The following is a 17,545-nucleotide window of genomic DNA, read 5'->3' as shown; positions in this document are numbered from 1 at the left end:
TGATGAATAGAAAGTTCAAAAGAACAGCATTTATCTGAAATATAAAGCTTTTGCAGCATAAAACATGTCTATACTGTCACTTTTGATCAACTTAATGCATCCTTGCTGAATAAAATTATTAATTTCTCTAATTTATAAAAAAAAAAAAAAAAAAAAAAAAAACTGTTACTGACCCCAAACTTTTGAACGGTAGTGATAACGTTACAAAAGCTTTCTATTTCAGATAAATGCTGTTCTTTTGAACTGTACATTTCCATTCATCAAATAATCCTGAAAAAAAAATGTACACATTATTTAATCCACATCAATTGAATTGGCTCTATCACTCTCTCTCCTCTCCACCTATAGAGAGCGCTATATCCTCCTGGGACCCAAGAATAGACTTTTGTCCACTGTAGTGGACATTATATTTTAGTGAATTTCTCTGACATCATACATGTCACATGACACAACCTGGCTGTCCTGTAAAGAGCACATTCAGGACTTTTCAGAGATACCAAATGTTTGGAGGTTTCACCATGAAAACAACTTCTCCTTGGTCTTTAAAAATGTCTGACATTAATTTAGTGATCAAATGTAGCATTCTTATGGAAATATGATAATATAGTGTAATTATAATATAAATTGGACTACTTTTCAAATTGTATTTCATAAAACAACATCTCAGGAAAATGTTAAGGGGTTTAAAAAAAAAAAAAACTTTCTGTTACAGAACAGGGCATTGATTTCAAACGTGTCCACTGTAGAGGACATCAGGACTAAAATCATGTTTATCAGGCATTCTGGGAGACACAACAAGTGAATATGGAAATAAATTATACATCAATATTCCTATGAAATGTTAGATATTGTTATTAAAATGTTGCCAATTATTACTCCAATTATTACCCTTTATTCTTTCATTAAATGTTGCTCCCAGAACACATTAATGTGCAAATTAGATACAGTGTATAGATACATTGCATTGAATGGGAATATTAACTTATGGCCATTTTACCCACATATTGCAAAAAGTAAAATGGTGTATCAATTCATTCCATTATTTCTTTCATAACATAGTTGAGAATAATCTTTATACAAATTTTGGTTGAAAAAATCCTGAAACCCCAAAATGTATTGGTGATTGAAAAAAAAATCCCATTGTTTTTGCCTATACATATAATTTCATGTCATTTTATTTTTTAAACAACTTAGTCCTGGCGTCCACTACAGAGGACATAGCATAACGTATGAATAAAATATTATTTTATATATGTGTTTTGTTACCATTTGTTTATTGTGCTCTAAACAGTGTGATGACATGGAAAAAAACTAAATTCAAAAAACTTTTTTTTTCTGGGTCTCAGGAGGATATAAATGCCTCATTTTTCATTCTCTCATTCTCACAACTGTTTTCAACATTGATAATAATAATAAATGCTTCTTGAGCATCAAATCATCATATTAGAATGATTTCTGACAGATCATGTGACACTGAAGACTGGAGTAATGATGCTGAAAATTCAGCTTTGACAACACAGAAATAAATTGCATTTTAAAATATATTCAAATAGAAAACAGATATTTTAAATTGTACAAATATTTCACAATATTACTGTTTTTGCTGTATTTTGGATCAAATAAATGAAGCCTGGGTGAGCAGAAGAAACTTCTTTTAAAACATTAAAAAATATTACCATTCTAATAATTTTGGCAACCACTGTATATCAAATTGTATATAATAAAATGGTTTTATGATTTAGCATCTATTTAATGCAATTTCAGGACACTAAGTGTTAAATTCTAAAAGAACAATAGGGCCATATGATTAAAAAACATCTTTATTAAGTCAATAAAGAGCATTATGAATATAAGGCACTTCATCCAATGCTGATTAGTAAAGTGTTGTTTAAATAAACAATTAACTAAAATGCTGTAATTTAAAACAGCAGAACTATAAAAATGTGTTAATTTATATATATATATCAATATACAATCATGAAATACAAAAAATCTTGTAAATATTATGTAATATAATTTTAAGAAAGGACTTATTTGACAAAAGTGCAAAAGGTTTTGAAAATAAACTACTACAACATATTGCTTTGATTTTGTTGAGAGAATCCAAGGCACTATTTGGTGCACTTAAGTATCTTTAGGGATTATTTGGCCTAGCACACCTCATTTTGCCATTTCATAAAACCTAAACAGATGTTAATGAAGTAGATGAATAAAATAATGAACAATGAAGCACCACAGTTGGGTCTATATTGTACAGAACATAATGTTTGGATGTGAAAGGGAAACACTTAATCATGAATCTCGGTGATCTTGTCAATGGAGGTCAATAACTGGGATACAAAATAGAGTGTCTCTCTTCCTGTCAGCAACTGCCTGTAAACATACACAACACTTTCAGTGCAATGATTTGATTCATTTACATTTCTGACCATTATTAATAGAGAAGAAGTCAAACATAATTGTCATTGTTAACCATACTTGATAGAAGTCTCTGCATCTTGAGCTGCTTTGTTAAGGTACTCAGAGGCTACTTGTGCATTGTGTCTCATTGTGGTTAAGGCTGTAGTTTCTCCATTTCTAAGCCTTTCATTTTCACTTTTATATCCTTCAATCTGGCCCTAAGAAAACGATAAAATAATCATAAAGGTGGAGTTTTAATCTGAACAAAAACAGAAGTGAAATAGTCATTTTGAACACAAATTCACACAAAGTTCACAAACATATTATATAGTAGTATATATAAATGCATTACAGTATATAGTGGTATATACACATATAAATGCACCATTAGTGTGCTTTTTCAGTGTGCTTGTGCATATGGAAAGAAGTCAAACCTGGAGTTGGTTTAGATCTTGTTTCAATTTTGAAATAGTATTTTCAGCCTTGACTGCCCGCTTCTGTATTCAATAAATTGGAATTTCTTGAGTGCAGTAAGGATAAAACATCTTCATCTTATTTTTCAAACCTTAATCTGTCATATGAATGACAATGCTTTATACCGTCATTAACTGAAGGTTTTGTTCTACTGACTGCACCATCGTCTCCAAAGCCTTAGCCTCTCTCTCCTCCTGTAACTTCTTGTTGTGCAACTCATCTGTGAGTTGTTCGATCCTATTACAAATTGGAAAGTTTAACCATAAGAAATAATCTACAGAACTATAGAAGCAACCAGTGATCTTTAATTACACAGCAGCAATACTGACACACTTCAGTCCATTAATTACCTCAGAATCACTGTAATTACTTTGCATAAATACATTACATTCTGTGTAAAGAGCCTTACCTTCTGGAGTCAGTTTCTGATCTTCTAAGGAGTTCTTTGATTTGCTTTCTGAGTAAAGAATTTTCTTCTCTGAGCTAAAACACATTCAAGTCAAAATTGAATAAAAATGGACAATGGAATAATGACATCTCTTTTTTTCTCTGATGATAAGTTTACTGGTGTGAGGGTGGGACAACCTGTCACTCACATGAAATCGACCAATAGCAAACCACAACGATCCAATCAATTCCAGATGGACAAAATCAAGTCCTGTACGTACTACAGCTTTTCTTGTTCGAGAAGCCGTTTCATTCAAATATACATCACAATAAGGAAGAAAAGACTATCGCTTCTTCAGTTTCACGTCGACTTGAGAAACATTTATTTTGAAAAGAAGCACCAATTATAATATAACAAACATTCAGCTCATGTGTATGCAGAAACTCACACCATGTACACAACATACCTGTTGAGCATGCTTTGTGCCGATTTCAGCATTGTTCCTCTTAGAATGGAAAGAAATATCAATCACTGAAGTCTCTTCATCCCCCTCATAGCTTCCTGTGCTTCTTCTTCCTAAGTGGTTCTTTGGCGGGAAGTCAGATTGACCCAGCTCCCATTCAGTCTCATTTGCTTCCCTCTCATCACTGCACAGAGACGATTGCTCAGAGTAAGCGCTGTGGTCTGAAGTCCCACATAGCTGGAAGTCATGAGAACCTTCAAATGCTGATGGGTGGCAGCTTTCAATCCATGTCTCCTCATGTTCGCTTTCAGAAGGTTGAGAGAGCACAGAGGGGTCTGTGAAGAAAGACCCCTTGGTAGCAAAATCCCTGGAGGTGTTATAGTCCTGCTCGACGTGGCATACACCATCAAATACCTTTGGGAAATCAATCATACCACAGGACTACTGAAGCAAAATGGTGTTTAGAAAGTAAATTTGGCCAGTATTCAAAAAACATAATGGCCATTTTTAAACATACTTATGATTGATTGTCTCTGCACCTTGAGTTGTTACATGAAGAGTTACATGGACACCTAATACACACTTATACATTCATATACATCTAAAAATCTAAAAACTATCCAAGGTGACAATGCCTTTGTAATCTTCTTCCTCACCTCTGTGTCTTCTGTAGTACAGGGCTGCTGGTTCTTATTTCTGATAAACTCTTTGAAAGAAAATGGATTCAGGTCGTCTTGCTTTGGCTCATCTGAAAGTAAATTCGTCCATGTGCACAAAATACATTAAAAATAAAGATTTCAAGAATACTCTGCAACCTTTTCAAGACAGAGAAATTGTGCTGCATTATTATCATGTTGGTTTATAGAAAGAGCAAAAGACAAGCAGGTTGACACGTACCATCTTCAATGATGAGCTTTTTCGTCTTGTGTTTGGACATGTTAACTTACAAATCAACTTGACCAGAGACGTAAACTATCCTGCAGACTGTAACAGCTAAATAACTGAGCTCAACATTACAAGAGAAAAGTACTGAAGAAAGTAAAATACATTCAAGTAAACGGTTCCGTGTAACTAATGTCAATGTCGATTATTCTGTTATAAACCTTAATTCGTTACTGTATTTTAGAAATGACAACACTAATTTCCAGCAGTTCTCACGGGCCTGCTTCTGTCCGACAGTGAGAGTTTTTTCTACAGGGAACATGTACAACATCGCCACCTATTGACGTGGAAGACACGAGAATAGGGTTGGAGAAGGGGGCTATGATAAATGCTGACTCGTGGAGACGTGCTATATATTATTTTTTATAAAAAACTAATAATAACATCTTAATACCCTAATTGTCAACACACGTACTTGTACTGTAATTGTACAATGTAACAAGAATTGACAAGATTTTGCAAACATAAGTTTGGCCAACAACAACATGCATTTTCTTATATAGCAAGTAAAACTGACTGGCCTTTTTCATGACAATTATTATTCTAGCTGAACTAATATTACTTATTATGCTAATTTTTATTCACCTTTAATTTGTGTAAGTATACAATATCGGTTATTAAACATTTAGAAGAACGTTTACTTTACTTACTTTCCATAAATGTATTTATTTAATAGTGTGTGTCTATCAGATTTTAATGTACCGCATTTCGGTCAACTTTGTTGTGTAGTAATGAAGTAATGAAGTTGTAGCTACTGTACGAGACGAGTAAGTTAGGCCTACTGCAATAAACACGTTGTAGAGAAGTAGATTAGATAAGTAAGAGAAAACTGTACCAGAGAATGTCTACACAATGTTTGCTGTAACGTTAACGTTAGTAGTTAACGTTACCGTGAAAGTACAGCCCGTTCTTGTAATGTAAAGGCCTGTTCACACCGGGACGAATTTCGCGCGCGTTATTCGCCGACGTTTAACGCCTCGTGACTAAACAAAGGGCGCCAATGTGAGTGTTCACACCAACGCGTAAAACGCCACGCGTAAAAGCGTCATTTTTTTAAAAACGCCTCGGGTTCGTTTTTTTGGTTTGACGCGCCGCGTCAAAAACTATCCGACCAATGAGATTGGCGCTTTTGCTCACGTGTCTGGAGCTTCTGAAGTTACAGTAAAACACAACTTGGGGGCGCTCAAACACAAAACGGTCTTGCCGAGCACACATACGTAATGGCGAAGAAGATATACAGCGTCTACACTCTGCCGGGAAGAAATAAGACGAGGAAGATGTAAGGCTAGATGAGTAGAGCTGCTGGTCTTGTTGGTGTCTTTATAAAGAGACACCAACGACAATAAAGAACCATATAACAAACGCGACAAACTTGCTCTCTTCTTCTGAGTGACAAGCGAGTGTCAGAAGCGTAGTTGCGCAGCGCCACTTTGTGGACCGGGGTATTTCTGTTTTACATTAAGCGCCATCTAATGTCAGGGAATGAATTTGCGTGTTCACTCGGCTCATCGTCAGCGAAAATCGCTTGGGTGTGAACACAAAAAACGCGTTGAAAAACGCTGACGAATAACGCGAGCCGATATTCGTCCCGGTGTGTACAGGCCTTTAGGTTAGGAATTGCAGCTCCCATCCGAGGCTGTTTTGAAAGTCTTTTATTATTAATGGTTTTAAAGAATTACAACTAAAGGCAAGGGTAAACATTGAGTAAACAAACAAAACAAAATACACATAAAAAAGAAAGGCTGTTTTGAAAGTCTGGCAGTCTGCCGCACAGAACCATAGAGCACAGAACGACGCATCTGCATGTATTCGTACTTCCACCAATCACATTCAACAACCTCACTCACGCATGCGCACTGCTGCACCGTACCGATTGCTGTCGCTCTCGCGCATCGCAGGTGTCAACGGAGCAAGCGTCTATGCTGCAGCTGCGAGAGTGAGGAACCCTATCTGCCCCATCGGAAAATATTAGTCCTCCTAAGAGGGCGGCAGTACAGATCGGACGGTATGAAAATGTTCGAATGAGACCGTGAGCTCGTGTCTGTTGCCAGGGCAGATTTAAGCGTGGAACAGGGCGGCTTCCCGGACTGTAGACAGCGGGCTCGCGGAGCGTCTTCAGCGGGGAAAGCTGCAGTCCTGCTGCCGCCGCTGCTGCTACAATGTTCGTGCAGGAGGAGAAGATCTTTGCAGGCAAAGTCCTGAAGGTCCACGTCTGTACTATGGAGGGCACTGAGTGGCTGGAGGAAGTGACGGAAGACACCACTATAGAGAAACTCAAAGAGAAATGCTTGAAGCATGTAGGTCTGCCATCGGTTAGCTGGCACTGTTAGCCAACCCGGACAGGACAGGCCCGCTAGATTTTCAGAGTCATTGCCAAGTATTTTTAGTAACTTACAGACGAGTCGACGGTGCTATTTATAATTTAGCAAGCTGGCCCGTCACCTCCGTCTCTGTGGCTGGACTGTAACTACAACTGTCACTCTGGTTGACTAACAGTGTACAGCTGACTTTGACTTGTTGACAACCTCTTTTTGTTCACAATATATCTGTCAAGTACTGTAGTGTACACACATCTGTGCAAATGGATGTACCTTTACACATTTTCATATGGTCTATGAGGATTTGATCTTTAAACTTTATGGTTTGAAGGTTGTGGATGCGTTTTTGTAAGCACTTTAGCAGGTGGCATCAACCACAGACTGTACTGTTATCCAAGCCTGGTTCCAGCTTCAATGTGTAGTTTGTGCTGAAAAGTACCATGGTGTTACCCTGTGCATAATGGCACGATAAGTGTGATGGACCAAGTTTTATGGACACACATACATCATGCCGATAAGTTGCCAGTGTTCTTTGAAGTACTTTGGAGTATCATGTAAAAAGCAGGATACATTAATTATTCAGTACCAAGGTGTGTACAATGGTAACAATTGACATTAACTGTACCATGGTAGCACAGTACTGGACCACCCTGTAAGAGTGGTGGTATGGATTTGGGGAGGGGGGCAGGCTCACCTGTAAATATTTATGGAGTAAATGTACACTACAATTCAAAACTTTGGGTTTGGTAAGATATTGAATGTTTTGAAAGTCTTTTCTCTTATGCTCCACAAGGCTGCATTTATTTGATCCAGTAATATTGTGAAATATCATTACAAATTTTATTATAAATTTTCAGCATCGTTACTCCAGTCACATGATCATTCAGAAATCATTCTAATATGCTCATTTGCTGCTCAAGAAGCATTTCTTATTGTCTTCAATGTTAAAAACAGTCGCTGCTCAATGTTATTGTGGAAACTGATGAATAGAAAGTTCAAAAGAACAGTTTTTTTTGTAACATCATAAATGCCTTACTGCCACTTTTGATCAATTTAATGCATCCTCGCTGAGTAAAAGTAATAATTTCTTTTTAAAAAGTTTTACTGACCCCAAACTGAATGGTAGTGTACTTATTATTTTGTTAGGAATAAATACCGAAATAAATGTCCTTTAAACTAATTTGTAATAGCCACTGCAGAACGCACAATGCTATTTAAGTCTTTTTTTACTTAATCTATATTTTTGTCTCCTACAGTATGTCCACGGAAGTCTAGAGGATCCTAAAACTCTTACACATCACAAACTCATTCATGCTGCCACTGAGAGAATTCTCACCGAATCCAAAACAGTTGCTGAGGAAAATCTTAAAGAAAAAGGTAATGAACAATTATGGTGCATCTAGAAAGGTGATTCTCGACCTTTTTGACTTCAAGCCCCTCATTCTCCACAACTATATTCAAAGTGTAAGGACTTTTGAAAGTATGATTTATGTAAACGTATATTCCTTACAAAAAGCCTGTAGAATTTTATTAGGTTTTACATGACTTTTCCAGGTCTAGAAAACACACATTTAAAATGAGACTACCTCATATATCCACGTTTTTCAAGACAATGGCAATTAAAATAAGAATCGATTTAGATTTTAGATTTCTTATTTAATGCTTGTTTTGTCTTATTTTAAATCATTTTAATATCATCTTAGAGCACATTGGCTGAGAACCACTGATCTAGAGTATAACATAGTGTTTTGCCTATGTTCTTTGAATTTAAAATTCGCTAACACTTTATTTTATGGTGGCGTAGTTACACGTGACTACATGTACTTACTATAGTGATAATAGTAAATTATGCATAATTACAAGCAACTAACGCGAAACTTAACCGTAACTCTATAGTAAGGACATGTATAAATTAATATTGCCCAGTACTTTTTTGAGTAAGTACAATGTAACTATGTCACCTTAAAACAAAGTGTAACCAAAAATTCTAAGAGACACAAACCCTTATTTTTTATTGTTTGTTTTCTAGATTGCTTATTATTGATAAAGAAAAGACCTCCACTGGCTCCACCAAAAATGGCTGACATATCTTCTGAAGAGAAGGTATCTGGTGACAGTTTTCATTTTTGGATGAACTATTCTTAATCCATCCCATTCTTTTACACTTCTAAGATTTGTGATTGCAAAATTAACCAGTTTGTGTGCTTGTTGACAGAAAAAGCAAGAGAACAAAGCACCAGATAAGGAAGCCATCCTCAAAGCCACAGCAAACCTGTCCACTCGTAACACTGACCGTACTGTAACTCAGCACAACATCAGAGATGTGGGTACTTGCAGTCTGTTCTTTTTGACTTGTTTGCATTGCACTGCTTATGTTTATAATATATTGTTTTAAATGTTACGATTTTTTCCCCCCTGTCAGTTTCAGACAGAGCTGAGGAAGATTCTGGTCTCGCTTATTGAGGTGGCTCAGAAGCTGCTGGCAATGAATCCAGATGCCGTTGAGCTCTTCAAAAAGGCCAATGGTAAGCTATGGATGTATGTATGGATAGACGCCTGAATGGATTAAATCAATAAATCTATTTACTGATTAAATAAATCATAGCTTTTCATGCTATTAACATGCTTTTCAGACATCTACAATTTAATACTATCGCTGCGTCTGAAAATGCCTACTTCCATGCTATATAGTAGGCGAAAAACAGTATGTGAGCTGAGTAGGATGTCCCAATTCATAGTATTCTTAAAACAGTTGGCGAAAATTATTTAGATGACCTACTACTTACGGAAAGATTCTGAAGTACACATTCGATGAACACTTAACTATCCCATAAGGCCATGGGAGAGGATTTTGAATGGAAGTGAAGGGATGCAACTAGGTCACATGACAATGACAACATGGCAGATGTAGTACATCTGAATTTCGTTCATACTATATGGAACATACTTTTTTAACGGTCTTGAAGTAAGTTTCAAACCAACTGTAGTACCTAGGGCACAGTATGTGATTTCTGACACTGCATATATTTTTGGACATTCCATACCATGGTATTATTTGAAGTACTACAGAGTGACATTGCTGTACCATTATATATATATATATATATATATTTGCATGGAGTTGTTATTAACCTAATTGTTTTATAATTGTTTTATTAATAATTTCATGACCACGGAGGCCATTGTGCAGGAGTAAATTATTTTGCAATCTTATCAAATGATGGTGAGTGAATATTCTTCCTATCTTCCCTCTCTGGCAGCTATGCTGGATGAGGACGATGAGGACCGTGTGGATGAAACGGCCCTGCAGCAGCTGACTGAGATGGGTTTCCCTGAGAGTCGTGCTGTGAAGGCTCTGCGCTTAAATCAGTGAGTGCTCTTAGCTGTGGTTGTGAAATATGCTACCATTCAAAAGTTTGGGGTTGTATTTTGTAAAGAAGTCTCTTATGCTCACCAAGGCTGCTTTTATTTGATCAAAAATACAGTTAAGCAGTAATATTGTGTTATATTTGCTGAGTTCGTGGCATGTCGTAATTATCGTAGTCTCGAGCTGACAACACGTGACGCTATATTCGGAGTTGTTCACGTCCTCGGACTGGGAATTATGCGTTTCTATGGCACCACTATCAACACTAAATGAATCTACAGCGGTCAGGTGGTACAGCAGTCATGTGGTACAAGTAGGAGATCTTACAAGCTGTAATTATGAGCTCTACGAGGATATGAATTTTTTTTACAAGTTGAAATCTTGTAATTATGGTAATTAGGACATGGTGTGAATGCACCTATTAGAGTTGTCAAAAAGTGAAAACCGTTGTGCTGCTTAATTTTTGTGGAAACCATGATACATTTTTTTCCCAGGAATCCTTGATAAATAGAAAGCTCCAAAGAACTGTATTTGAAATTGAAATAGAAATTTTAGAAACATTATAAATGTCTTTGTTGTCACTTTTGAATTTCGTAATGTGAATAAATGCTGAATAAAAGTATTCATTTCTTTCCTGAAACACTACCAACTGCAATCTTTTTAACTGTAGTGTAAATAATTCATGGATATAAGTATGCATAGCATATCTAGCTGGCAGGATAAAGTCACATTGGCCAAAAATGACTTTTTTGCCCCATTAAGTGTCATTTCAATTGTTAAATGAACACGTGATAAAATGTTTAAACATGATGTTTTGAGTTTGGTGCTGAACAACATCATCAATGTGTCCCAGCTCTCAGTGGATTAAATCAGAGTCACTTATAACTAATCCCTCTTTCTGCAGCATGTCTGTGACCCAGGCTATGGAGTGGCTGATTGAGCATGTAGATGACCCCATGGTTGACACGCCTCTGCCGGGACAGGACACGCCAGGGGCAGGGGCAGTGGCAGCGGCCGCTGCAGCCCCAGCTCCAGCCCCCGTCCCAGTCCCAGCACCTGCCCCTGGTCTTTCTGCTACAGTTTTAGGAGCCCGTGCCCGTCTTTCGTCCCAGGCCAGCATAGAGGAGGCCAAACAGGACGAACTGACAGAGATCTTTAAAAGGATCAGAAGGAAAAGAGAGTTCAGGCCTGACTCACGGGTGAGTGTCATGTGGGTGTCATGAGAAACAGGAGAAGAATAGTTCCTTTTTAAACCCAAACATTACAAGTTTCCTGGTGCACTGACATACTATGCTAACTGCCACTTAAGAATTTAAATGTCTAATTCAGGATCTTTGTAAAGTCTGCAGTAATTCACATAAAATAGCTGCTTCTGTGTTGCTGTGGTATAGTGCATTGTCTCGTCTGTGTGTTTGTGAGCAGGCAGTGATTGCGCTGATGGAGATGGGATTCGATGAGAAGGAGGTGGTTGACGCCCTCCGTGTCAATAATAATCAACAGGATGCAGCTGTATGTAAACATTCATAGGATCATATAAAATCATGTATATTGTTTTATTTCATGTATATAAGATATTTGTCAATTGAGATACTAACTTAACTACTAATTAAGATGTAACGCAATGTAAAACCTCTGTTCCCACACAGTGTGAATGGCTGCTAGGTGACAGAAAGCCCACCCCTGAGGATCTGGACAAGGGCATTGATACCAACAGTCCACTGTTTCAGGCCATTCTGGAGAACCCCGTCGTACAGCTTGGTCTCACAAATCCCAAGACTCTTCTAGGTGACGTCTCTCCCTCTATACTAAGGATGTGCCTGAAGCCGAATACCATGTTCGGAAAGGAAATGACGCATTCTATTGAGCCCCTAAAAACATGGTGATGGAAAAAATATATATATTTCAATGGATTGGCGTTTTCTCGTAATTATATTGTAAATAATTTGTGGGCATCAGGGAGCGGCTATCAATATACTGGATATTGAAATCGCTTTTGAATACACGCTCGCTTTTTTCTTTCGAATTCGTGATTACGCGTACTCTGTGTATTGGGTGCGGCGGTAATGACCACACAATTTACAAGATAAGATATTTGTCAGTGACGCTCAGGATCTGTTGCACACCATATCCCCCGACATTGTCCTGTCAGTCATCTCTCCTTACTATCTTCACATGATAAGTGAAATTATGATGTGTTGTAATGTAACCAACTAACGCAGCAAGCCTAACCATGTCCTTTTAAGGCTCCGTAGAATGTGTTGTTTATTTTCTGTGCCTTTATGAATTTGGATTTAGGCTTCGGGGACATTCCTACTCTATACTCAAATCCTCCTTCTTTTGAAATGTTTTGGTTGCAATTTATTTTGATGTTCGCTTTAGACATTCTGTTGACTACAAGTAACGTTGCATCTACATGTCAAACTAACTCTCATTTAGAATATTAGTTGAGCATTTCTAGATTGTTAAGGGTAGGGTTAATAGATTAAGGGGTTCGGGTTAGTAGAATAGGTTGACATAGTTGCAAAGTTGCTTATATTTAGTAGAATGTCAAAATAAACCATCTAAATGAAGTGTTAGCAGATATTAAGCAAACAGTAGTTAGATGACAAATAGGTGCAACCTTACTTATAGTCAACAGAATGTTTAAAGATGACCATAAAAAAAGTGTAACTGATGTTTAATTTATAAAGGTTTGCCTCAACATGTCAATTCAATGAAGAGTGTCTGTGAACAATTTTATAGTCAAACCACAGATGTTGTCGATATATTTTTTACCCCTTCAAACTAATTTTCTTCTAGTTTCTGCTGTGTACTTTACTGTTGAAAAAAAAAAGTATAATTTCAAGGTTTTCTAGTCTTTATTTGGCTCCATCCATTTAGCCAGTTACTGTATGACATCCAGTTTTCCAGTTTCTCCACCTGAAAGGTAACCCCAGACCGTGGTGCTGCCACCACCATACTTGATGGCAAGATGACGTTATCTGGGTGTTGGGCTCTGTGTGGTTTGTGGTAAACATAGCACTTTGCTTTTAAGCCAGAGTGCTCAAGTTTCACTTCATCAGACCACAGCAGTTACTTCTAAAGCCTTTCAGATTTTGTCACATGGCTTTCACAACCTCCAGAATTATGTTGGAGTTGCTGAGAAGTGGCTTCCTTTCTAGCCACTCACACAAAGAGGACCTAATCTTTGAAATGCTGAAAACATGGCTGATGTCTGGACAAAATGTCCAATTTAAGGCAAAAAGCTCTGCAAGTGACCCTTCTCTTTCAGTTCTGTCTGGTTGCTCCATTTACTAAGCTGCCTTGAAGATAACGTATACTATAATATTTCTATAAAGAAACACTAGATAAGTGTACAGTACATTCTCTTACACAGTATAACCTTACACCAGCACCACAATAATTTATTTACTTTCACTTTTAACATGTTGTCTTCATTAATGTGACAATTTGTTCTTTTGCATTGCCTATTACTATATTATAATTTGTTCAGTTATTCATACAACCTCTGATGCACTGATTGCGAACTAAAATAACATGCACACATATAGTGCACTAAACAGTATCTGCTTGTTTTTGTACACTATAAAGCAGTTTAATGTGTTATGAAAGTACTGCAAAAAGGTGCGTGTTTGGACTTCAGCTGTGCCAGGCTGCATTTCTGTGGAGTTTGCATTTTCTCCCCATGTTATAAGTGGGTTCCCTCAATGTGCTCCAGTTTTCCCCACAATCCAAAGATATGCAGGATATAGGCCATTGCCTCTTGCGGTTATATATATTATTATTTTTTTTTTTCATTTGTTAAAATATTTAAAGCTACACTGTGTAACTTTTGTCCCTTGTTGTTTAAATGTTAAAAAAAAAAAAATGTTGTTTTTACAGGTTTGCCATTTTACATGATCCATGGTCCATATTTCTCCCTCCCTCGACAATTTACTTACAGCTTCATGCTACTCTCACACCATGGCTGCGTTTAAGTCCAATTTTTTTAAGCCCTTCCCTCGCTAACTTCCCTTCCTCCTGTTCACTTAGATGTACGTGTTTGTGATGCCCGAGCTCCCACTACTGCCGGAACACAATGGGTCTCATTCATGAAACATTCGTAAATATACGAGTAAATATGCGAGTGATTTGCGCGTAAAGAGACCTTCCCGAAAACTCTTCTCCTGATTCAAAAAATACTTCGTAAACGTCAGATGTGATAGTGAAATGTGTGTGTGTGTTAATGAATTCCAATCAGTCGTAAATGGGATGCGCGTGCACGTTCATTCTGAATTACCATAAATCCCGCCCATTAAATCCGACTGACAACTATATATGGGCATCATATTATGACTTGAATGCGAATGAAAAAAAATATTCTCAGTTTTATTATCAGAAGTTCATTCAAAACGCCACATTTATTTTCAAGCGTACATAGCGGCGTATCGGGTCCTAAAAAAAAAGATGCTTGGCAGCATATTACAGATGCAGTTAATGGAGTTTCATCTGTTAATCGAACATTCCCAGAAGTGAGAAGAAAATGGTTCGACATTAAGCTTGAGAGCAAAAACGAATTAGTTCACTTCGGAAAAATAGTATTCAAACTGGAGAAGGACCACCATCGCAGATGCTATTACTGGCTCTCATAATAAGAAAAACCGTATGTAATTACTATATATAATATTTTTTCAAAATGCTGTGCAAATATGTACCCGATTAAGGTGAATTAAAATGCAGCCTTATTAATGAGCAAAACGTTTGGGTGTTAAGCGCACTATTTACGCGTGGCTGGGAGCAGGTGTAGATTTCTTGTGTACCAACTAACATTTGGAAAATACGAACATTTTAATGAATCCGAAAATTTACGCCAGAACCACTTTACACACGATTTACACAAAAATTCATTCTGCTCGTGTTTCATGAATGAGACCCAATGTGTTTAAATGGAACGCCCTAAGCCCTTGATCGCTTGTGGGTAAATTAAGTGCAAGCTCTGCGAGTTGTGACATCACAATTGTGGTCCATGGATCTGTCTGAAATGTGCATATTAAGTAGACTCGCTCTTTCTGTCAAAATCGAGGGCTCGAGGGTCTGTTCAAATAAAGTTAAACGGACTTCAAAATGGTGGCTGGGATTCCTCCTAAGGACACACACAATATATGTGTGTGTACTGTGTATAATTATTTTGTATATATAAATATACATATACTGTATGGATGTATATATTTAAGAAAAATGTGTTATTTATATATAAAATATTTATATATAAATTATGTATAAATATATATGCAGTATATATACATGCAAATATGTAAAATATATATATATATATTAGTGCTGGGCCGTTATTGGCGTTAACGTGCTGCGTTAACGTGAGACTCTTATCGGGCGATAAAAAAAAATATCGCCGTTAATCAAAGTTGGGTTGGGATCATAAATAGCTTTTTCGAATATCGTTATATTTTCGCGCAATTCTAATGTGTAGTATGACGCCGCGCCTACTGTCACAGATCGCGCAGTAGGGTATTTTTTTTTTTATCCGATATTCGACTTTTGCTCCTCGATTGTCGAATGGCATTTTTGGCAGAAATGCACATCCCTACGCGAGGCAAACTATTCTCAAAGACTTACTTTTAGTCATTATTTGGGTAGCACACATATTCTGAATGCCTTCGGGAGAATTCAAATGAGCCATTTTAATCTAGATTAATCTAGATTAATTTCAATATTAATCTAGATTAATCTAGATTAAAAAAAATAATCTATGCCCACCTCTAATATATATTTTAATATATATGTGAGCCATTTTAATCTAGATTAATCTAGATTAATTTCAATATTAATCTAGATTAATCTAGATTAAAAAAAATAATCTATGCCCACCTCTAATATATATTTTAATATATATGTTTGCATATAATTTCCCGCTGACCGCTTTAAAATATAGATTATTACCGGTATTGTAGGTTTATCAAAGTGCCTCTGGATAAAGTAAAGAGACAAACTCTCATTTATAGCATTTTTTTTATTTTGTATTAAATGTAGTGTAGATTTCATGTGATCAAATACTTTTTGCTTTGAAGTCTAAGACCATTGTAGAATCATTCAGAAAAACAAGCTACTGTATTTAGTGCACCTTTAAACTGTATTTTCAGTTAGGTGCAGTACAGTCTGTGCCAGTTGTTGGTTGGATGTGGCTGAGGCATGTTTTTCTTGGCTTTGCAGCGTTTGAGGACATGCTGGAGAACCCGTTGAACAGCACGCAGTGGATGAACGACCCTGAGACAGGTCCCGTCATGCTCCAGATCTCAAGAATCTTCCAGACACTCAACCGCACGTAAAGCACACCTCATCTCTGGAGCAGCCGGAACCACAGAATAGGGGAAAAGGTCAAGCATTTATAAGAGAAGAGTGTGTGTGTCTGTGTGTGTGTGTGTGTGTGTGTGTGTGTATGTGGCATAACTGTTGTTTTAAGTAAAGTCACAGAAAATGAATGTAAAAATACATTGATGACATTTCACACCGTTATACAGAGGAAAATATCTATTTATAACTCCACACAACACTTGTACAAAAACAATATAAGCAGTAACCTAATGATAAATTGCTAACTTCATTAATTAGCCTAGTTTTTTATGTTTTAATAAGATTTGTTTTAATTATATTAAGCACATGCTTCTTTTTTAAATATCATTTCTCTATAGATTTGTACAATTGGACACAAAAAAGAAAAAACATCTCCAGAAACACTTTTGTATGTTTCTTCTGCTCAAAGATCAAATTACAACCAAATTATTTGACACTTCACATGGTACATTTGTCATAACTGAATGTTACTACAGGGAGATAAACAATGCATATTCAGTTATATTTATTATGGTTTTAAAATCTAAACACTTTCTGTATTCGATTATAAGTTCCTTCCAAAAACATAAACTGAACGCACGTTGGAAGGGAAAGCAAGCACCAGCAGTTTGAAAGGCATTCAAGCTTTGTGGTTTCTTTAACAATACAGATGTTTCTGTGATGTTGTGGATGTTACGCAATAGCAATTTGAAGTCCCTTACTGACATAGATATGTGATAGATATTGATATCTAACCTGATCCCTTTGTTCCTCTTATCTCTTTCATTCTTCTGATATATAAACCAACTATTCAGCTGGAATCTGTCCAAACGGATGCGAGTCAGTTCTGATTCTGTTGGTTTAGA

General features: G+C 36.7%; 2 protein-coding genes across 3 annotated transcripts; one reads left to right on the top strand and one right to left on the bottom strand.

The window, feature by feature from the left end:
* Positions 1-1,816: 1,816 nt before the first annotated feature.
* On the bottom strand, positions 1,817-4,897 carry entr1 (endosome associated trafficking regulator 1). Of its 2 annotated transcripts, XM_056237848.1 has the most exons (8): positions 4,623-4,896; positions 4,382-4,473; positions 3,729-4,139; positions 3,284-3,357; positions 3,000-3,111; positions 2,835-2,897; positions 2,479-2,618; positions 1,817-2,373 (listed from the first exon to the last, which is right to left on the bottom strand). In XM_056237848.1, exons 1-8 carry the CDS (start codon positions 4,660-4,662, stop codon positions 2,289-2,291), a joined length of 1,017 nt encoding a protein of 338 aa, XP_056093823.1. In that variant the 5' UTR covers positions 4,663-4,896; the 3' UTR covers positions 1,817-2,288. The 2 variants fall into 2 exon arrangements, with proteins under 2 accessions (XP_056093823.1, XP_056093832.1); XM_056237857.1 differs by lacking the exon at positions 2,835-2,897 and having other exon boundaries at positions 4,623-4,897.
* A 1,644-nt stretch (positions 4,898-6,541) lies between these two features.
* Positions 6,542-17,011, top strand: ubac1 (UBA domain containing 1). The gene is made up of 10 exons (XM_056237836.1): positions 6,542-6,964; positions 8,242-8,362; positions 9,015-9,088; positions 9,201-9,308; positions 9,408-9,510; positions 10,246-10,354; positions 11,257-11,551; positions 11,775-11,861; positions 11,999-12,137; positions 16,560-17,011. The coding sequence occupies exons 1-10, from the start codon at positions 6,827-6,829 to the stop codon at positions 16,673-16,675; spliced, it is 1,290 nt and encodes a 429-aa protein (XP_056093811.1). The 5' UTR covers positions 6,542-6,826; the 3' UTR covers positions 16,676-17,011.
* The last annotated feature ends 534 nt before the right edge of the window (positions 17,012-17,545 follow it).

The sequence above is a fragment of the Rhinichthys klamathensis genome, unplaced genomic scaffold (assembly GCF_029890125.1).
Source record: "Rhinichthys klamathensis goyatoka isolate OS25496 unplaced genomic scaffold, OSU_Roscu_1.1 h1tg000019l_1, whole genome shotgun sequence".
Lineage (NCBI taxonomy): Eukaryota > Metazoa > Chordata > Actinopteri > Cypriniformes > Leuciscidae > Rhinichthys > Rhinichthys klamathensis.
Note: the sequence above shows the minus strand (reverse complement) of the source record. Positions and strands in the feature narration are given on the sequence as shown.